Source organism: Mycteria americana, chromosome Z (assembly GCF_035582795.1).
Source record: "Mycteria americana isolate JAX WOST 10 ecotype Jacksonville Zoo and Gardens chromosome Z, USCA_MyAme_1.0, whole genome shotgun sequence".
NCBI classification, from domain to species: domain Eukaryota; kingdom Metazoa; phylum Chordata; class Aves; order Ciconiiformes; family Ciconiidae; genus Mycteria; species Mycteria americana.
This window is the reverse complement of record NC_134396.1, coordinates 42,623,864-42,646,814: the sequence shown is the minus strand read 5'-3', so window position 1 is coordinate 42,646,814 and position 22,951 is coordinate 42,623,864. Positions and strand designations below refer to the sequence as shown.

Sequence of the window (22,951 nt, the reverse complement as noted above, 5' to 3'; positions counted from 1 at the left end):
CCTGGGGGGCGCCAGGCCCCCCTGCCCCTGTGCGGAGGGAAAGGAGGGTGCGGGCTCGGCCGCGCCGGGGCCGGCGGCGGGGGCTGCCCCCGGCAGAGGGTGCCGGAGCGCAGGGACTGTCCTTGGCGGTCCGCGCCTCTCCCCTCCCCTGTGCCGGGCTTGTCCCGGGTGACGTTGGGATGCTGGGGACGGAGGAGGAGGAGGGGGAGGAGGAGGAGGAGGAGGGGAAAGGAGCGCGGCTTCCTCCGCCCCCAGTCGGGGACAGTCCGTTAGCGGGAGCGCAGGGCCGGGGCGGCGGTGCCGAGGAGAAGTTTGCAGCAGCGCCGAGCCCCCGCGGCAGCGGCAGCGGCAGCGGCACCCCGCTCCGCCCGCGGGCGCTGCTACCCCGCGGGCGCTCTGCCGCGGCGGCCGGCCGGGCAGCAATGGTCCCGGCGGCGGCGGGGCGGCGGGGGGCGGCGGGCCGCCTCCTGGCCCTGCTGGCGGCCGCCTCGCTCCTCCGCCTCCGCGCGGCAGGTAAGGAGCGGGACCCCCGGCTGGCGGGGGGGTGCGGCCGCTTTTCGGGACGGGGCGTGCGGGAGAGGGGAGGCAGGGGGAGCCGCGCGTCTTTCTAGGGGAGCGGCGCCTGTCCGCTCGGGACCGGCGGAGCCGCCCGCGTCCCCGGCTGGTGGTTGGTGTTGGTTACTTTTTCTTTCTTTCTTCCCTCCTTCCTTCCTTCCTTTCTTTCTTTCTTTTTTTTTTCGGTTCTGCTTGGCGAAATGGAAACCTGATGTTGCGGTTCTTTACGAGGGGGCGGGGGTTGGCGGGAGGCAGCGGTGCCTGCGCCGCGGAGGGCTGGCTGCAACTTCTTCGCCGAGCGCATCCCGGCGCCCCGGCCCGGCGCTGTCGGCGGGCGCTCCGTGCCTCCCTCAGCCGGTTCAGCGCACCGAGGCTGGTTGGTGGCGACTGGGGGGAGGGGGAAAGAAGGGGAAAACAAAGGAAAAGTTGGGGGTTTTGTCGTTGCCGAGGGTGGATAGCAATGAGTGGAGTGGAGCCTCCTCCTTCACTCCGCCCGCCCTCCAGCCCTCCCCTCGGAGTGGTTATAATAATGTGTTATTATTTGGGCCGTTGAGTGTTGCCAGAATCTCAGCGGGAACCAGGAGGAAGGGGGGGGATTAAGGTTGAGTGGGCGACGGGGCAGCCGCCGCGCTTGCAGCTGATGGAGGCTCGGCGGGGTCTCTTTCTGAGTGCTTTTGAGCTTTAGAGGGTCCCATTTCCTCTGTGTACCTGGCCGACCCTCGGGGGCTGAGGAGGTCAGCCTTTGGACTCAGGAAACACTAAGGACTCGGTTCAGCGAGCTCCCCGATTGTTTTTAAGGCTGAATAAACTGCCCTTATTAACATCTGACCTTGCGCCGTGGCAGCGGCAGTGCGGCTGCTGAACAGTTGCCAGTTTGTCCGGCATCTCCGAGGCGAGCGCCGTGATTTATAGGGACCTTAGGGAGCGTGTGGGGTTGGAGACCCGCGATGGTGTAAGAGTTACAGTTCCTGTAAAAGAAGCCGCATAAACTTCCCCCCCCCCCCCCCCCCCCCCCCCCCCCCCCCACGCACGCCTAAGATGTGTGGTGCTTTCAGAGCAGAAAAGGGGAGGTTGTTTAACGTTTTCGTTTTCCCTGGGATGTGAAATGCACCGGGGAGGTAGGGGCTGCCGGATTCAGCTCTTTGATCTTTCGTGGAACCATTCTGTGGAAAATTGCCCTCTCCCCCTCTGCAGCCGATAAACCTTGCTCACAAACTCCTTCCCGGGGCGCTTTGCCCAGGGACCGAGGGGGAGATGACAGGCGGCACCATTTCCATGCCGGGTTTGTGACCCTTCCCGTGCTGTCCCCGCCGGGCAGCGCGGGAGCTCGGCGGGCGAGCAGCGCCTTCCCCCCGCCTTTAACTTAATGGCACCGAAATGCAGGAGGAGACCGATGATGTCTTTAAGGAAAAACAGTGATGCTGCAGATTAGAGGGTACTTGTTAATCAATTGCACGTTTGAAAGGGCTTTTCTTCCCTTTGTTGCTTTCGCTAATCATTTACCTCTCCCCGGGAGGTGACAGATGCCTATATTTCCTGTTATTGAGCTCCGGGGTCCTGGGTCTTGCCATTTGTTGCGTTACCGCGAAGGGAGAGGGTCAGCAGAAAGCTAGAGGTCTGGGGCTTTTCCGGGGGGGGGAGCGGGAGGCGAGCGTGTTACAGCTCGCGGATTTGGGGTCGGTTCCCGTCGCGTTTATTTTTCCTAGTGCCTTTATTGCTCCCTTTGAAGGGGGCCCGCTGACAAATTGCGCGCCCTGCCCCGCCGCCCTGCCCCTGCTGCGGGGTCCCGGGCTCCGGGGATCGGCCGGGCCGGGGGGGGAGGCTGGGGGCTGCGCCTCCTCCCGGGGCCGCGGGGAGGATGGCGGTCGTCCTCTGCGGGATGTAAAAGGAGATGCCGGGCTTTCTGTCCCGTCCCCACTGCCTTCCCCGAGCAGCTGAATCTGTTTTTTTTGGACTCAGCGGGAGGGAGGCGTCCAGGGTGCCCGGGGAGCTGCTTCTCCCCCTTCCCTTGCCGCCCTTGCCTGGCCCCCCCGCAGCCCGTGAACACCCACGCTTGTGCATCTGCCACCGCCACCCTTTCTGCCCCCGCCCAGAGGGGGCTTCCCGGGGGAGTGCGGGCTCCTGGGCACCGCTTGGCCCCGGGCACCGCGCCGGGAGCGGGGCAAAATGGGCCAAAACAGCGCTGGGGCGGCGGGGGGTGCGAGCGCGGCAGCGCATCTCCGTCGGCTTTTGTGGGGGTCGGTGCCGCTCTGCGCCCGCCGGCACATGTCGTCAGGAGGCATTGCAAGTTCCGTGAGAGCGTTTCAGCCTGCTCGGAGGCAGCATAAAATCACAAACGACCACTAACACCGGGTTTGGGGATTCTTTTTTTTTTTTTTTTTAATTGCTGCCCTGTAAACGGGCTTGTGATAATCGTCTCAACCACCTGTGGGAAGCGTGGGTTCGCTGTACTTCGATAGGCATGAGGTTTGAGACTCCATTTTCTTGACTGAACGTGCAGCACAGTGGTTGAGAGCCCATAATCGCAGCAATAAATGCTTGTGTACTTCTATTGTTAAGCGGTATTCTTCTGTTTAATTAGATTTGCTTAATGGTAAACAGAGTCTTTGTTAATCTACCTTTCATTTAAACGTTTATTTTTGAAAACGTTATTTCAGCCTTTTCAGTGTTCACTTTACAATGACCCGAGTGAGAGGCAATAGAAACCAGGATGGTCGTTTCTTGAAACTGGTGATGCACAGCGTACTCGCCTTACAGACTTTTGCTTCCTTACCATTAACTAGGAAAGGACGCTCGATCAACCTGAAGTTAATACTCGCGTGACTTGCGAAGTATGCAGGACGTAGTGTTTAAAAAAAAAAAAAAAATTGGTCCCAACAGAATGTCTGGGAATGAAAACATGATGGTAACTGTGCTATGATTTTGCAAGCCCTGAAGTTTGTAAACTTCTACCTAATTTTATAAAGAAAAAACCCCTAATTTCTTCGAGTACAATGTTAGTGGAGAAATTAATACAAGTACAGATTACTTCTGAACGCCTTTAAATGCCTAACTACAAAAAGTTGTGAAATGCTTGACTCTTTAAAGTTGCATGAGATTTAGCTCCTTCCTGACTTTAATAAATGAGATTAAGCTCTGGAAATTGTACATAGGTCACCTGGTAAAAGTCGATACAGCTTTGAGTACAAGAAGTCTTCACATAGCTTTTAATAAATGACATGGACTACATTTAACTATTTTTAGGTCGAACCTTAATCAAACCTTTTCTAGCGTTAATTAATTCGTTAAATAGTTTAGTGGTGAAGTTTATCCTTGGGTCAAGGGTTGCCACTAAATGTTTTTTTCCCCTTGAGTGTCTTGATTATGTTAAGCATTTGTAATGGAATTGCAGTTTTCTCCTTAATCTCTTTTCTGCTGTAAACAGCATAGAAATGCAAGATGCAGGAAGAAAAGGACCGGTTGACAGACGAGGCAAATTAATCCTGTTTAGTGAGCTTCCAGTTGTTTGCAGGAAAGCTGATCTTTTTTCTAAACTCCCTGCACTTTGTGTAAGGTGTGAATAGCTTTCAGAACTGTCATTGGCATGGAAATATGTTTGACCACTAATTAGAAAACTGACAGTCTTAGCCCACTGGCCAATGAGAATGAGATGTAAAAGGAAAGAATGTTAATAAATACTGAGTTTTGTTTGGTAACTATGAGAATCTTCTGTATAGAAGACTTGCAGTGTCCTCTTCATGGCTTATCTTCAGAGTCTTAAATTCACATTTTATGTTAAATAAAAATGTCGGCTAGAACCAGTCAGCATCTGAAGTTTTTAATCATACGTTTGACTGAGAGATTTTATTTTAAAAGAGCTTCTTTGTATTATTTTGAACATTGCAGGCAAAGAAAAAATGTTAAGCAAACTTCCTTTGTTTTTTATACATAAATCTTTATATAGATGTTCTGTGTTGCATCGTGCGGTTGCTCAGAGGGAAGAAATGCTACTTACAGTATTCCATCTAATTTATAGCATCTGTCACTGTGTTCTGTGTGCAAAGGATGGCTTGCTATTTAAGTTTGTTTATTCATTGTGAGGCTGTTGCTTTGTAAAGGAAGTTGTCATTAGGCTCAGCATGTCTGGAAAGTATGCAAGTCCTCAAGTCTTCTAATCCAGTGACTACAAAGTAGTTAAAGCTTCAAAGAAAAGGAACGACAGGATTTTGCTGCACTGAAAGAAGATGCATTGTTTGTTAATCCTGCTTTTAATTGTTACTCATGCTGCAGACTGCTGCAGCATTGCTAGTAACCATTCGGGACAAACAACAATTTCATTTAAATGATTGTCTTTCCTCTTGGTTTTGTCTAAATGTGTAAGGAGTTTGGAGTGAAATGTCCCTTACCAGCTTTTGGCATTTACTTTTTCCAAGCCTTTGCCATGCACCAATATTCATTTGCAAACATCCTGCTAGTTTTTCTGATGTTCTCCATAGATTTGACTCATGACCAACCTTTTTCTCCTTACATCTGTTTGTCCTCCTCAGCTAGTTTGAGAAAGGATTCCACTTTCTTTTCCAAGTGATGCTGGCTGGTGATCTTTTTTGAAACTAAAAATGGCTGTATGTGACTTTTCTGGTGGCAGTAAAAGATGCTTTTCAAAAAGTCAGGGTGATCCCTTAGCTATAGAGTATGACTTTTGTCCTTTAACTGGCAGTGGACAGAAGCTTTCATTTAAGAACACAAACAAATCTGCATTGTAATTTCAGTGAAAACAAGAAATCAGTGTTAAAAAAACAAGAATCTAGTGTTAAAGTGGGAGTACTTCAATCAGGAAATAAGACTGGGTCCCCACAGGTATTTTGTCATTGAGCTCTCCATCGATTTCGCATAGGAGACATGCATCTAAGTACCTTTTAGATTTGATACTTACACTTCAGGTGATGTGAACTTGTAAAGAGAAACAACAAACACGTTTGATATTCTTTCTTGAAAGAAAAATCCCCGTGGGTATTGTCATGTTTATGAAACCTCTACTGAACTTATGTTTCTGTCTTTGAATTGCTCTGTTTGGACACTTCCTTTTATATGAGCAGCATAAACATTTAATTCTGTAACTCCAGGTTATTGCCCCTTGTCCTCATCAACACTGCCCTAGGCCATTCATTTAACAGTTCATCTGGTAAGTATTATTTCAAGATGAAGTGGCTTCTATAAATGATTTTCCTTGCTTTTGGTAGTTTAATGCCTTAACATTATTTTTTCTGTGGAGTTGTGTATGTGAGTAGAATGACGTGACTGGTTGTATAAAGAGAGGATAAATTCTGTTAAGACTTCTCTTAAAATTATGAAGTCTTACTTTCAAAACAACATACACAACTGTCTAGTTGAATCATAAATCAAACTACCAAAAGACTAATTCCTTACCAAAGTAATAATGCAGTCACATATTCAATTATGGAGTAGACAGGAGGGCAGATAACATACAGCAAAAGACAGGAAGAATGTTATCCCTGTTTCTTTAGGAAAAAAAAGTATAAAGACTATGGTTGCAAATAATAAACTTGATTTCTACTAGTCAGAAGCATGCTGCTCTTCTATATCATATGAACTGTAAACAAAAATAAGTTAATCATATGTAAGTGTAAAAGAGGAATCACAGAACTCTACCCAATGCAAACTAATTGAGACTAATTGAGACTGGCAGGCACCTGCACAAGTGGAGGAGCTTTCTTTTCTCCCTGTCTACAACAGGTTAGATAGATCTCATACCTCGAACTTGGATGTGAAGGAGACACAAAAGATTTTTTTTTTTTTTTTGAGAACAAAGTTCAGGGGCAGAGATAACCAGCACAGAAAAATCTTTGGAGCAGGTTAAGTCAGAGCACAGCTCAGGCATTTGAGCTGTGTTTCACAGCAAAATCTTAAAATTAGTCCTTATGTACATAAGACATTAATCTTTCACTTCTAAGGCCCTTAACAGGCTGTAACTGTTGCACTTCTTTTCTTGCACATGGCCAGGCATCATACATATCTAAAAGTACTGTTAAAAGAAGTTACCTCCTTCCCCTTCCCCAGCTCTTCATCATTTCTTTCCTGTGGGATGCTACCACCTTCCAACTTTCCTATCAGAGTAGTGGGTGGACATTCAGCAACCTGTTTCAGGCAACATCAGCAAAATCCTGCAGTTCACTTGGTCTAAGCTAACTCAGTTGATTTTGAGTTTGATGAATCAGAGGTCTCTCACATGAGCAGCTCTGCCAGTAGTCCAGAGGAGGCTCTAACTTCTGCAGTGTTGTTACCAAGCTGGGATTTAGCAGGGAGGTCACCTATTTCACTAGCTTGCTTAGAGCTGGTAGCCTTTGGCAAGAGAGTTTTGCTGAGCAGGTGGGAGGAGGATGGGAATAGTAGCAGTAGTAGTATCTTCCAACAGCAGAATTAATGAATCTCCATGTCGCTCACAGTGTCGGTCTCTGCCACACACTTTCCTAGTTTCTTCCTTCATGCTTCATAGAAGCTTCCCATAAATACCTGCAAAACTAATCGTTATCCTTCCTTGTTGTGGTGTCGCTAGAAATCCCTCATTTAAAGTTTGGGCTAATTGTGTGCTATCATGCTGGTCACTATTGTCTGTTTCTCTGTATACTCTGTCTTAAATTTGTCTCATATTGCAAGCTGTTTAATACAGTTTAATACGTCATTGACTAACCCTGTTCAATGTTTGGATTTCCAGTAAGGTACAGGTATATAAAGAAATAATAATCTGTTAGTGGTAGCGTAAGTCCATGTGAGAGCGCTACGATAAAACTAGTTGTCTGTCGGATCACCAGTGCTGGCAGAAGGGGCTGCACACTGAGGGACAGGAGGTCTGAGTCACAGCAGTGCCACCGTAGATCAGATAAAGGTGTTGTGGGACCTCACTGATTTGTTCTTTTGGATGTAGAACAAACAAAGGTCTGATACTAGAAGAATAAGACATCTCTGAAAGGAAGAAGCCAAGAAGGGCAGTTCTAGAAATGATCATCAGATTTGTCTGGATTTGCAGGAGAAACTACTCTTATGAGTGTATCAAAAGTTTTGCTGAATAGAGCAAGATCTGAAATGAGAAAGGGGGGGGGGAGAATGGTATTTCTTGACAGCCCAGGTTTATAACAGCTGAGTTACTTTAAAATAGGTTCTGTGAGTCTCTTGTATGAACCAATAATAAACAAAACTGCTTGAAAGCTTGAGAGATCCCAACGTTGTATAAAATTTGCTGCATACTTGATCATAGTAAAGTTTTAGCAAGAAGTTATACAACGTAAAGCATAAAGATAATGCCAAGATTTCATAGTATTTAAAATGAGAGAGTGCATATTCTGGGAGATAAGGTAACAAATGGTTTTACTGTAGTTTTTTCTAGTTTAGAAAAGTGACATGGCAGAATTGTGTTACAAAAAAAACCCCCAACAATACTAGAGCTAATAACGTGGCAGTGGTGTTTCTGTATATAGGAAACTCTTCTTAAAAAAACCCAAAAGTTTAAAAAGGCAAATGAAGGCTATGCGAACAGATTTTAAAAAAACCCAAAAGCTTAAAAAGGCAAATGAAGGCTATGCGAACAGATTTCAGGTAGATAACCCAAATGTAATATCTTATACTCTTTTATTTCAGGCAGTAGCAATTCTGTTCTGATTCTGTGTTGGTTTGTGTGTTGGTTTTCACATTTTGCGGATATATTAGAGAAGCATTTTTCTTTACAAAAAGTTGCCTTGAGGTGCGCTTACCCTGAGGTGTAATTGTCAGGTAATGCAAAACTACCCAAACTGTCTATCAGAGAGCTGACTGGACAAAAACTAACCCTGCAAAATCCAACCCAGTGCTGGCTAGGCTGCCTGAATTGGCTTACCTCCTGTCTGGCATGGGCAAGAGGCCAGGCTGGGTGGCTGGAGGGGGAGCACATGGCAGCCCTAGCACAGAGTAGCTTAAATTGCCATGGAACTATGCTCTCGGAGATAGAAAATGTGATATGCAGAAACATTAACATAATTGTGTGGGCTAGAAATTTTGGAAACACTTTCGCAGTATCGTCATAACTGATGGCTGTCTAAGATTTAGATTCTGCAGAGCTGAGCTGAACCTGTGCAGTTTAAATAAGAAAAATCTCACCTGCCTTGAAAGTCTAGTCTGCAAACAAGTGTTTAACTAGTTGTCAGGTAGTTATTTTCACCACAAATACTCTTTGTCATGTCTCTTTGTGCTTAAAGGCAGTTGTGCTTAAAAGTGCTTAAAAGCAGTTGAATCTCCAGCAGTTGTTGCTTAAGCTGAATTTTAGGATTCCACTGAGTTTTGTATTGCATTGTACTAGGTAAGAATGAACGATCTTTTCAAATTAAATGTGTTAATAAAACAAGGGAGATTTTTGTGGTACAATAAACAATGAAATGGACAAAAGGAGAGTTTTGCAAAGGTTCTGAAGATCTATCAAAGCTTTCAGTGTGCTATTTAAATATTTGAATATTCTCAGTTGAAAATAACAAGGATTGTGTAGCATTGAGCCATAATTACTCTTTTAAATCTTACAACTTTCTGTTGAGAAATACAAATCATGCTTCTTTAGAACAGACGTGAAACATTTTTTTCATAAAGTTGAAAAGAAGAAAAGGGGAGGAGTCTATGACAGAGAAACCAGAGAATTATGTTCATGTAAGAAATTCCTTTACTGGGGAACAGGAAATAAAAATGGTTTGTGGTACCCTAGGAACTCAGTAGCTGAAGGGTGAGCTTAAACATTAAAAATTATTTTTAAAATTGTAGTTATAGTGGTGGTTAATGATGACTCCTTTCATGATAGACCAGAATCCCTTGCAAAGGGGAAAGTGGTATTATGTAGATAAAATTACAAGCTTGAACAGGATCTGAACCAAACCTACATGAGGAAAATATATCTGCTGTTGTTTTAATTTTAAAAATAACTATGCTTCCTAGCTCTGCCTGGAAGCAATTTAATGCAACAAATTGGTTTTTTTTTTTTCAAAGTATTTCCAGCCAGACCAGAAGCAGTAGTTAATAAATATCTTGAGAGGGTGAGTCTGTTCTTTATGCTTGTTTTTGCAAACTCAGTGAATTTGGATATTAATATCTGAAATTGTAGATAGTGATTCAACCTGTTTTTCTAAAGCTGGTCTCACATTTATCTTGTTCTCTCTGTGTCAATGTAGAAATAGGATTCAGAAATCTGTTCCCTAACAGAGGTAACAGAGAATCTGTTACAAAGTTCATGATACTGTGGTTTTCAAAGCAAAAAGAAAAAAAGAAAAACACATTTCTTTCAAGTTTTATGTCTAGAGAGCTTTTGGATAATGTTGCTCTTGAGAAAAATATGCATATTTTTGTGAATGTGTTATTTAAGAACATATCAAGTGTAGCAAATGCTTTGAAGAGGATCGTGCCAGTCAAAGACAAGAGCATGTAGAGTTAGGAAGGGCAGATTTCAGAAGTTATCCTGGCTTGTAATCCAAAGGCAAAATTTAAAGCTAGGAGCAGTTTTGAGTCTGGAACTTGGGGAAGATGTGTTTACACGGGAAAGGACTGCAAAAAGCAAAGGTGTCGATTTACAGTGCATTTTCAAAATTACAAAAAGTGCAAAATGTTACCTTGCATTTACTGAACACTTACTGTGCCCGCAGAGGTAGTTATTAGAAAGTACTAGTTCAGTGTGAAACCACAGAGTAAACTAGATGTAGTAACTTCTTTCTGCACACAAGTCTTTAGCAATCAGTGAAGTACTTGAAATGTCATCTTTGTTTGTGCTGGCTATTGGCATGTGATTTATCATTTCTAGAAATAAACAGAGAAAAATCAAACCTCAGTACTGTTAGGCTCCGTAGAAATTCTTCAAGTGTCTTTATGTCTGTTATATTTTCTGGGAAGCTCAAGGTCTTCTGTAACCACAGTATGATTGGGGAAAAAAAGGATTGGAAAGGACCTTGAGAGGTCAGATTGTCTGTTCTTCAAGGCAGAATCACCTGTAGCCTGCATAACCTATTCTCCAGAAGTGACGGGAACTGAGGTTCAGTGACTTCCACAGGCAAGCATGCAGGCTTAGTGCTTACTTACGCATGGTTGTAATTCAAGTGCATTACTTCCTCTTACAGTTTATTCCTCTGCCCCTTGTAGTTGTGCTTTATTTTTTTGTGACTTCTGAAACAGCTCCTCAAACTTTGAAGCAAACACTTTTCAAAAATTATCTTGTTTCCTTGTGGACATCTCTCCATGGACACCCCTTTCCCCCTCCTGTTTTCTCAGCCTTTCCTCTTACATCATGTTTTCTGAATCTCATGGTCGTGCTCATTCCTCCCCACTGGACTTGCTCCAAAACATCTTTCTTGAAGTGTGCTAACCAAAACTGGCGTATTCCAGCTCAGGCTGCACCAGCACCAGCTAAAGGAAGAGGATTATTTCCTATATTTACCAGATGATGCTGTTTTTATTTCCCAGAGTGATGTCTGACTGTTTTGTGGCAGGATGGCATTGCTCAAGTTCTGATCTACTCCAGATCTTTCACACAGAATTGTTGCCAAGTCCCCATTTGGTACCAGTGCAATGGTTTAAGCACAAAACCTTCTGCCTGTCTTCACTCAATTGTGCATCTTTATTCCCATCTGCTCCATACCATTTTTTGCTGACATTTTATTTCATTTGCCAAGATCAGAGTATTGGCAACACCTAACACCTTGGGGTTGCCTGTGGAGTTCAGTAAGGGAGGTATCCATAGCACTGAAACTTGTGAAACTCCATCCTATCAGTTAGCCTTTTAGAGTTAACTCTCATTATGGTTTTCCAATGAGTTGGCATTCGCCTCTATATAATTATTTCATGTTTCACCTATGAGAATGTCATGTGGGTCAGTTCTCCCCCAAGCTAATTATGGCCTTTGTATCTCTCTTTGCGCCTCAGCTTCAGTGCAGGATAGGAGCTGTCATACTACAGTTCTTGGGAGCTAAACTTCCCTCAGCAGAAGCTCTTGTGACATGTCTAAGGCTCTGCTTCTGTGGTTTCTTCTTAAATAACTTGCCTTTCTGTAACTTAACTTTCTGTAACTCTGGTAAGGTATGTTGTCATACTGTACCAGAGAATGAGATTCATCAATTTGAAAGGCAGAGTTCAGACTTTACTATTTTCAGAGATTCAGTTATTTTTTTTCCTGAGTTTAGACAAAGTTCATAGAAAACTTTTTGCCAACGGTAGTTTCTCTTTCTCTCTTAACATCATGTCTGCATCAATTTAATGGATTAAAATAGTATCCTTTAATCTCATACTGGTTAATATTTTCCTGCTGCTTTTGCTCTTTAAAATCCCATATTGTGTGAGTAGTTGCATGTTGCAAGACCAAGGCAATTAACTAAAACTACTGTACATTTGGGAGCATATGATATAATTTCTATTTTAACCATTAATATTTATCTGAAATAAGTTATGGGCTTAGAATTATAGAAATAATGTCAGAAGAAATATATGCCCTTGTCAGTGTCTCTCCAGGGTTGTCCTCAGTTCCTGTAACTCCCATCATCCTGTCCTCTTCCTTCATTTTACTTTTCTGTTCCGAAGATTTTATTTTTTTCCTTACAGCATATTTTGTTCTGACACTTGTTTTTTTTATTTTCTTTCTTTTTCCTTTTTTTTTTTTATTTCTGACTGATTTTTTGCCCATTACCTAGCACTTTCGATCTTCGGAATTCACAAATATGCTGTGGTTGCCTACCAATGGTAGGAAGTATGTAAAACTGATCTACAATGGCTGTTCCTAGCTGTCTGGAAAAAAAAAATGCCTGAACAGCAGGTAGGAAAAATACCTCCAAACAAATGCTTTTCTGTGACTAGCTGAGCCATTAGCGTGCTCCTTTGTAACCGATGTTGCCTAAGAGACTGCTGGTATCAGCATCGGTACTTTTTTGCATGGGATGGAAGAGTAAAGCCAGGACAGGGTGAGATTGGGAGCACAGCTCCAACAAGGTGGGAGCAGGCTCGGGTGGGTGGGCTTGTCTGAGCAGAGGAACTGGACTGTGATCCAGTTTATGAAGAAAATAAATGTCTGCGGGGTGTTGAAATGGGGTTAGGGTTGTGAGAATGTGTGATAGCAAGTATAAGGGAGGCTAACATGCTCGTTAGCACGGACTGGCAGAGAATTGGAAACTTCTGCTGCTGCCAACGTGGCTGGTGGTACAGGTACTGAACATAGCACCGTGCTGTGCTTGGGAAAGCCCTGCCTTATGCTGTGGTCTCTTATTTCTTCTTCAGGACATACAATGTAAGCAATGGCCATATCTTTCACTATGGGTTGTACAGCAAGTGTTACTTAAGAAAAAGAAGGGAGGCGAAGTTGTGTCTGCTGCGATGGTTGGATATTTCAAATACCTTGCCTAATTTGAAACACTCACAGTGGATAGAGACATGAAGGAAGACATTGCCAATATTACCATCTACAGGTCCTGTCACTTTGAGAACCATAATAGTATAGAACAACAACAGTGGACTCTGCTTATTTAGGAAAAATACACATGCTTTTTTTCTTCAGGTGAAAACTGTAGTTATGAAATACTGAAAATGATGACCTCCTTTATCTTTGCGCATGTCTGATGTATGCAACCCCTTTGTGGGGTTTATTTGTTTTTTTCTCTGTGCTGTTTTTCCTATTGTGTTTGGTTTTTTTCCTTTCCTTTTTTTTTTTTTCCCCCTCCTTTGAACTGATGAAACGACTCTCTCTGGTAATTCTGAGTCAGTTAGGTCAGTCCTGGGCTTTTCTGTGCAGAGACTGCCAAGTTCTTCTAAAATATGTGGTGGTTTAGAGATTTTGATGAATGTCCAAAAGGGACCAAGCCTTGAGACCTCCAAATGTCTTTATTTTAAAACCATAATTTGGAAAAGATCCTTCCTGCGTCCCAAGAGAAAAAAGCCAATACTTTAATTTATACTATTAGTCACCATTCTCTCCACCATCAGGGTTCCCCTCCCTTCTGAAAAGGCTACAGTTTGTTTTGCTGCTTTAACAAAAATGAGTTTAGTTGATTTAATGTTCTGTTTTGTGATGAAGTGTCTTACCTAGGTCATAGTTTAGCTGCTAACAAGATATTTATGAAGTGGTAAGAATTCTCTGCTCTGTGGTGAATTTAGTCTCTAGAGTGGGGCAAAATGCTATTTAACTAGCAAATAAAGAAGGTCGGCTTCAAATTATATGTTGAAGTTAAATGCAACAATTTTAATCTTTTAGTAACCCTCTAACTAAGTAGAGTATCTGGAACTGCTCAAAACTTATGTAATTTGACCTCTACTAGACGAAAAGCATTTCAAATAGATTAATATTGCAAGTGGCTATCTAAGGGAGGAACATTTTGGATTTAGAAACCAAGTTAAATTCATACTTTTATTCTATGTGCAAACTGTACAATATAGCTGAAGACTAAGAACCTATTCCTGAGCTAATTTTTTCAGTACTTAAGACTCATTTGACTGACTTACCAAATACTGTGTTTAAATCCTTGTAAGTATTTGAAGCTGGCATTTGTGACATTAGCTTGGGAGTGTGTTGTCTGTCATGTAACAACAGTGTTATCAGCAGACGTTTCCCTCATTTTTGCATAGTTTTTATTGGTGTTTAACATGATTACAGCCGTAGTAGTTAAGACCCAAGCAGTAGAAGCCTGCTCATGTTCTAGGTGTCTCCCAAACACGCAATGCAAATACAGTTATTTTTAAAGGAATTCTGTATGAACCACTGCTCCACCATCACAAGTTTTGAAAACAGCATTGTTTGGGATTTCAGTTGCATCTATGTACCAGTAGTGGTTTGTGTCTCTGTCTCTCGTATGTACTAACAGGTTTGTATGTAAACCCTTTCTCTCCTCGATTGTGTATCAGCAGACTTCATCAGGCATGATTTGTGATGTACTGAATTTTGTGATAAATAATAGACTAGCACTTACATGATAAGTAAGTAATTAGTGAACTATGTCACTAATTCATTGGCCATGTTTAATTAGCTCTGGAGTGCCAGCTCAGCTTTGCAGAAATGATTTTTACTGGATTCTCAGAGGCTTCATTTTACTTGAACTTCAGTTACCTGAACGTCCATTTCTGTGAAGTCCCTATTTCTGTCTTGGCCTGGGCAGGCAGACCTTTGTGTAGTGTAGAATAGTTGCTTTGGTCTCCATTCTTATTTTATATTTTCACTTATATCATTATAGCTCTGACTGAAAAGAAATCTTCAGGAAGATTTGTTTTCGTGACTCTAATGTCTGTTTTTGCATTAATATGGTTTCTAGTTCACTGTACAGTTTCATTGATCGGGCAAACAATATGAGTGAACCCTACCCATCTGAAGCCAAAGCTTGCATGTGTCTCCACGAGGCTGGACAGTGAAGGGGGTATGTGAACCACGAGTTGTTCAGAACTAAGACCCGACAAAACTATTTTTGTAAAAATCTGTAGACTGTTCTGCCATTTCCCCCCCCAGCAGCCATCTGCTGAGATGAACTTAAAAAGACCTGGTTTCATAAACACATTTTGCATTTTATTTTGCTTGTAAACCAATTATATAGTTAACACTCTTCTAAATGTCTCTCTCATAATTAGTGCCACAAATAATAAATAAATAAATAAATAAAATAAAACAAAACAGTTGTGCCAGTGGCTTGCAAAGTTCATGCACATATACAGATTGTATGACACATTAGAGGCCTCTGTCTGTATAGGAGTCTAGCAATTAATAAAGCAGTCCTGTGTAAGACTGGAATAGGTGGGGACAGACATTCATCTGTCTCATCGAGTGGCATTCTGAATCACGTGAGGAGCAGTGCTGTTCTGGAGGCAGTCTGTCTTGTGTAAGACAGATAGTGAAATGTTATTAATTAACTTAGCATTTATACCTCTTTGATGAAGGTAATAATGAGGTTTTAACTTTGTGAGAAACCAGATTCTCTCAGTGAACATCCAAAATTTTTTTTCACCTCAATAGAAGATGTGTTAAGAAAAAGTCAGACCTACATGATTATAGTATAACTGTATAAAATTGGAACTGAAAGGCATTTCACTTGCCAGATATGAATTTCTGTGTTACTTCTGCAACCATTAGTGTTCAACATCTAAAACAGAGCAGGAACTTGCAATTCACTGACACAGTTGTACGTGTTAGTGGTACCTTGTTTTGTGGAGTCAGTAACACCTCCTGAAACTCCTGTTGCAAAGGGAAAGAATTTTGTAAACGCTAATTAATTTTCAAATTGCATGAGAAAGTGAGATGGTCTTGTTTATCTTATAAATGAGGAAGCTGTGGCAGAAGGAAGGTATGTGGAGTGTGCTGAGAGCAGAGAGGTTTTTGTGTGAGCAAGAGTTTCTGTATGGTGTGTCCATGAACATGTGGCACCCAGGCATGATTGTGCATATACATAGTATGATGTTTAATGGAGAACTTCGTAAAATTCTAAGAAGAAAACATAACAGATCAAAATGCTAAAATAAAAACCCTATATCAGAAATTCCTATTGTTGATTTGGATCCAAGTAGAAGTAAAGCAACTAGCTTGCTTACATTTTTATCCAAGGAAATACGAAATTTAAGCTCTTCTTACTGCATTTAAATATCTTGTCATAAATGTACCCTACTGCATTTAAGTAGCTTTGGCCTACTGCTATCGTTTATTCTTAATGATTACTGGTTAAGAAAAGAGGACAGACAACACAGCATAAATGGCGAAACCTTACAGCATTTCTACAGCAGTGTCATGAACAAGTTAATAACAACCAGAATTGTAAGAGACATATAAAAGTCTGTTTGCAGGTTAAAACAGAAAGCAGAGGAGAAAAACAGGCATGTCATAACTGGAAGGAAACTTAACAATTGTTCTAAAATGGCTGAGTCTAAGATCTTCTCTTGTTAAAATGGGTTTATTAGAAAACAGGAAAATGTACATGTACAGTTGGAGAATAATTGAATCATGGAACCATTGTAACTTACAGTTGTAGTATATGTTTTGAGAAAATGAGTATTTTTCAAATTGATGTATCTCGTGATTAGAAAGTTCCTGAGATAGTTACTTGAAATAATTTGGGGAACAGGAAAAAGCAAATTTGGCAAGGCAATTTTTTTTAAAAGGCCATTCCAGCTTCCATCCTCACAAAGATGAAGGTAAAGTACTTGACTTACTTGATTCCCATTGGTAATTATTTCTGTATGCCATCATTCACTCAGTAAATAGCAAGCTTTTAAGGTCCTTCTGTGGAGGACAGACTTTCAGGCTTGGGAAGAAGTTGAAATTTTTATGGGCATAGGAGCAGGGATTTGTTCTGAAAGAGGAGGCTGAGTCGTGGAGAGCTTTGTGGGGACCAGAAAGCTAAAATGTCTTCCAGGCACTCATCCTGCTGTCGAAAGGAAGCAGTACCTGCACCAGGAGTTTAGAGAATTAGCTCTCATAGACATGTAGGGTGGCTGTGAAGATATTGGCTTGCCTTGAAGAAAGACCTTGCTCACAATAAGTGCGTGTAATTTTTTTTTAATTTACAGGAGAAAGTGCATACCAAGAAACATGCACATCTTTAAAGGAAGTGGCAGGACAGTTCCTTTTCTCCAAGTGGGATTTTGCATACTGCTGACTACTGAAGGAGTGCCATACACTACCAGGGCGTCTTGTCTGCAGTTCTTTTTTTCCTCTCATCCTTTATTCTGTTTATATGACTGCAGAATGTAGAGGCTGATGCTGGGTACAGGGTAATGCTACAAAAAGTGTAATGCCTGTTTTCAGCTGTTGTAAGCTGGCATGATTCTATTACAGTCAATGAAGTCACACTGAGGATGTTAATAAACATTCAAACAAAGATTAAATTTAGGGGCTTTTAGACTTGACAGATGATGTTTCTAGTTCCTGAAGATGTTTTAGATTAGAAAGTCTGTGTTCAAGCCAACTGGCCTCCCCTTGAAGCAATATAGATGTTGTAAATAACAACATTCCTCTGGCCACAGATCAAGATACAGGAACTGATTTAATCTTGGACTTTTGTATGTGTCGTGGTTTAACCCCAGACGGCAACTAAGCCCCACACAGCCGCTCGCTCACTCCCCTCCAGGTGGGATGGAGGAGAGAATTGGAAGAGTAAAAGTAAGAAAACTCTGGGTCAAGATAAAGGCAGTTTAATAGGTAAAGTAAAAGCCGCGCACACAAGCAAAGCAAAACAAGGCATTCATTCAGTCCTTCCCATGGGCAGGCAGGTGTTCAGCCATCTCCAGGAAAGCAGGGCTCCATCACGCGTAACGGTGACTTGGGAAGACAAACGCCATCACTCCGAACATCCCCCCCCTTCCTCCTTCTTCCCCAGCTTTATGTGCTGAGCATGATGCCATATGGTATGGAATAGCCCTTTGGTCAGTTGGGGTCAGCTGTCCCAGCAGTGTCCCCACTCGCTGGTGGGGTGGGGTGAGAAGCAGAAAAGGCCTTGACTCTGTGTAAGCACTGCTCAGCAATAACGAAATCCTCCCTGTATTGTCAACACTGTTTTCAGCACAAATCCAAAAGATAGCCCCATACTAGCTACTGTGAAGAAAATTAACTCTATCCCAGCCACAACCAGCACAGTATGTCTTTGCAATTGCTTCTTATTGGATTTCAAAATACCTGGTTTTTGTCTATTAACATTTAGTTAAGGGATGCCTGAGTGCTATTATTTGGATTACTTGATTACAGTTTATAACCATTCATTATTTGCTTTGGTTTTTTCCTAAGTGTAAATGAGAAAGGTGGGGTATTTTAGACTGCTAACAGCATAGAGATTCTTTTTGACACTAAAAGCAAATTGGTTAAAATGAAAGATAATTTAAAAATTCAGCTTTGTGCCCTAATTCGTGCTATCCTGGTAGATATGCTAATGAATGTATAGATTTGCACATGAATACAATGAAGTGCAGGCTGCTCTGAAGTTTGACAGTTTTCATTTGCCTAAATGGCTATTTTTCTGGGATAGTTTAGTAGTGTATTGTCCTCTACCTCTTGCTCTCAGGTTCACTCATCAGTTTGAGGCTTGTGGAGATGGAATTTAAAGCTAGATCTTGGTTTTGCTTTTTATCTTACTGGAGCAAGTATCACAGGAAATTTCTGTCTCGAGTCCGCTTTAATTTACAGCAGTTTGCTTATGTTCAGGTTTATCTCTGCATTTTACTGAGGGAATTCTTTCTGGGAGCGCTGGAGCACTCAAATGCGGAGCCTGGCCAACAGCCACATGTGGGGTGGTTCTTGATGGGCTGGATTTACCGTGGTGGCCAACCTGAAGAGGCAGATGTTCAGTTGCGGGATGAACTGATGACCAAATCTAATAGTGAAGGGAATGACAAAAAGTTAAAACAACAGAGCATTAGTTAGGCTAGACACTGAACAGACAAATATGAAGTGGAAATATGTGCAATGTGGGATAATTAGGATTGGAAGGGACCTCAGTTCCTCATAGGATCCAGGCCCGACTCAGAGCAGGGCTAACAATATTAAATGTTAAATATTCTTTTGAGCTTTGTTTCAGAGATACCCTTTCCTAGACACCCGTTCTTACCAAGTACCCATCCACAGTTATGACTGACAGCAGAAATAACACATGATTTCTGGAGGCTTAAAGAAAACCTGAATTCTAAGACAGTCTCTTAACCTTGCCTTTTCCCCCAGCTTCTTGGATTGTTAGAAGAAAATAACTGAAATACTGAAAATATACATGGTTTTTCACCTGTCTTTTGTTTTTAGGGTCCTGGGATCTTACAGCTTTCCTCTCAGCCTTGGAGATCTTCCTCTATGACTACTCTGCCTTTCAAGTTAAACACCCAAAGAAAAAACAGATTTCACTAACTAATTATTTGTTTCTTTCGGCAGTTCTGCTTTACACTGTCTTTAATCTTTCCTTTTTTCTGACCTTTCAAGAATCATAATTTTGAATTAAAAAAAGTATGAGTCAAACTTCTGCCTGTAATGCTTGATTTAATGTGGACTGACTTGACAGCCTGAGGTTGCCATCAACACTTCAATTTCTCTCTATGCATAATAGGAACGATACTCTGAGTCAGTGGGGAGTTGAGCATCCTCATTGTTTAACGCTTTGAAGATGAGGTTATATAGCTGTAATTACTGATAATACCTGACCTAAGCCCTTTCCCTTTAACAGCTCTTTCTGAAATGTAGTTAAAGTATACAATGCAAATAAAAGAAATCACAAAAGGATACGTTGCCTGTTAAAGTGTTGTCTAGCCTCAAGAACTCTTCTTCTGTTTAAACCACTCTTCCTCCTAATTGCCCTAGACCTGCAGGAGCTGCCATTATATTTGCCTAATATAATTTCGGCGAGTGGCCTCCTAGCCCATCTGTTTCTTTGAAAGGCTGACAAATTCGATAATGGTTTTAGGTGTATTACTCTAGTCCTCAACCTTTCATAAGAGGTTTTTTTCTCCCCTTCTTCTGTTATCAGTGGACCGTGTTTAAAGTTGTGCAGTTCAGAGTGTAAGAATAAAAGGGAAAAACTAGTACTTTTCATTTCAGTAAATATGAGCTGTTGTAATTCATGTTGCATTTTGCAAATTTGAGGAACATTTACGCCTGCATGCTGTGCAGTTTGGCCACAATTTTCTAACTTTGTTGTTTAAAATTGCTTATTAAATTTAAGTGACTCCATTTTCAGAATTGCAGAGTATCTTCAGCTTTCATTGGAAAAAATATATTCTTTCAAAATTTTAAAGTATTTTTAATGACTTTTTCTCTCATCATGACACATCATGTACAAGGATATTTTTGGTAGAGGAGTCTATTCTGTGTAGAAGTCAGCATTCATATTCTCCCATCAGAAAGATGGCTCAGTTCCAGTATACTGTTGTAACTGTGGCAAGCATATAAATTAAACACTAAATAAATTATCTTTTTTTTTTTCTGGTATGTTTACAGTGTCACTCTTTTGATATTGGTTTTGCAGCTAGATTTAGGCCCAGGATTTTAGTCCTGAATATTCAGACTCACTTGGAAACCTGTCTTGCTGATTCTTGGCCAGTTAAGAGTTCCAAGTGGATGCAATTTAATAACCCTTGTGCTGTTTTGATTTGCCTCCCACACCATCTGGTCTACGTCTCTCTCCTGCTCTTTTTTTTTCTTTCTTAAAGGGTAGTATTTTTTCAATAACTTAAACTTTCAAGCATGTCATCTGAAAATGTAGCTTGCTCTGAAATTTCCCTGTGCAATGTGTCTTTTGAGAAAGAAGGCTTTCTGTATACAGAGGAAAAAGAACATGAACAGGAACCTGTGGACAGGTTGGAATGGCAGGAATGTAGCGCACAGTAAAGATGTCTGTTTCTTCACACTGAAATATTATTTAAGCACATTTCAAAAGTAAAATTATTTTATGGCTCTCAGGTCTCCTGGATGGCTCTCTGTTTCTCTGCTGGCCTCCACAACGCATTCAATTACTGGAGAGTGGCAAGAGATGTTTTAGAAATCCAAAATTGCTCAACCTTTGCTGAGATGGAAGTTAAGTGCTGCGATGAAGCTTGTGGTCTATTAACTGGCCTTATTTACACTTGATTTAGTGATGATAACCTAGACTGATGCTGCTTGAGTTTAGCTCTGTTTTGTCATGACGCTTGGAAAATACTGGGTGAAAAGTTTGGTCATGTTTTGTGAAGGCGCTAATTCTTGATGTTTTAAATTTTGGAGGATTGTTTGCCTGCATAACCTGGATACTTGCCCTTTAGTCTTTCTGTATGTTTTAAATACTTTGCTTTAGCTGGCGTTCAGGTTATTTCTGATTTATGCTTTTTTTTTTCTGGACTGATGTGTGTGTTATGTCAACCAGAATGGTTGAAGAGGAAGGTTGTGAGATGGTTTTGCTCTGCCCCATGCTGTGGGTGTTGCCCAGCAGTAGCTGCTGGGGAAGCAGCAGGTGAATGGCACCTACTGTGGTAGTAGGTGGTCCCGTACTGACACCAGCAAGCTGCCATGCGAAGAGAGAAAGGAGAGCTGAAGGCGTCCATCCCAGTTTTGGCTGTGTTTGCCTTGCTGTCCTCACAGCAATTCCTCGACACCTTCAGGCCAAGTCATACCCTTCCTCAAAAAGGTGATGGTGGCGTCTGGCTCCCGTGTGGTGCGGGGTGTGGGTGGCATGCACAGCCCCGCGGCTGACCATGCCTGCTTTGTCCGCGCCTGTACGGGCGGGTAATTCCCCTGGTGGGGCCAGTCAGCCGTGGTGGGTCCACGTGGTCTGTGAGGCACTGTGCTGACTTCTGCTGCTTCAAGGACCGCACCAACCTGTTGGCCTGGCTGTCCTAGCAGATGTCTTCTGGGCACCCCCTTACCTCATCTTCAGGTCCGTGTTTCAACACCGTGACACAAACTCTTATTTTGTGCTTGCAAGCCTTGCTCCTCTGCCTCTGCCTCTGCCTCTGCCTCTGCCTCTGCCTCTGCCTCTGCCTCTGCCTCTGCTTCTCCCTCTGCCTCTCCCTCTCCTCTCCTCTCCTCTCCTCTCCTCTCCTCTCCTCTCCTCTCCTCTCCTCTCCTCTCCTCTCCTCTCCTCTCCTCTCCTCTCCTCTCCTCTCCTCTCCTCTCCTCTCCCTCTCCCTCTCCCTCTCCCTCTCCCTCTCCCTCTCCCTCTCCCTCTCCCTCTCCCTCTCCCTCTCCCTCTCCCTCTCCCTCTCCCTCTCCCTCTCCCTCTCCCTCTCCCTCTCCCTCTCCTCTCCTCTCCTCTCCTCTCCTCTCCTCTCCCTCTCCTCTCGGAGAAGGAGCTGGCTGTTTTCCCCACCCCCTTGTCGGATATGGTGATATTCATGAGCTAAATTCTCAAGCATGGCTTAATATTTTCTTCCCTGATAACAGCTCTTGGTGCTGTACGTGTTGCAGGTTTAGATAGGAAGATGCGTTTCCTTGCCCCAGTGCTGTCCCTGTGGTGACAGATAGGTGATCTTAAGGCAGAAAGTCAATGTATACGCACAGTCTTCGTTTTGCCTCGCAGAGTTGGTCAGTCTGGTGACATTTTGACGTAGTCTCATCTACTTTTGCCCCCTCCCCTTCCTCCAGCAGCCTGGTTTCCCTCATCAAAAGCCAACTTTTAAGTTTGCCAGACTAGTGCTCCTGTCTCCTCAATCAGCTTGTGCAAGATAAGGCTTGGCTTCCAGTTGCGCTTCAGTGAAGTTATTTATCCCAAAACACAGATCTATAGATGCCAAAAACTACACCTGAGCATATGCCATTCCTGTAAATGTCACTGGGACTTAGTACAAATTATTTTGCCATTTGAATAAGTAAGTATTTTATTTTACTTTTTGTCTAAGTCGTGAGTTTTTGGCACGTTAGTAATATCAAAAAGAATTAACCACGCATGCTTTCACATAAATCTATCCTGTAATTTTCTGAATGCTGTTTTAAGTGCAGTCTCTAGTA

The 22,951-nt window shown here is 42.6% G+C and overlaps 1 protein-coding gene across 1 annotated transcript in view; it reads left to right on the top strand.

Moving 5' to 3' along the window:
* The first annotated feature begins 229 nt into the window (after positions 1–229).
* Positions 230–22,951, top strand: part of ROR2 (receptor tyrosine kinase like orphan receptor 2) — a 158,757-nt gene continuing 136,035 nt past the window's right edge. The window contains exon 1 of the mRNA XM_075526653.1: positions 230–513. Within this exon, the coding sequence (XP_075382768.1) occupies positions 423–513 (91 nt within the window). The 5' untranslated portion in view covers positions 230–422. The remainder of the gene's footprint in view (positions 514–22,951) is intronic.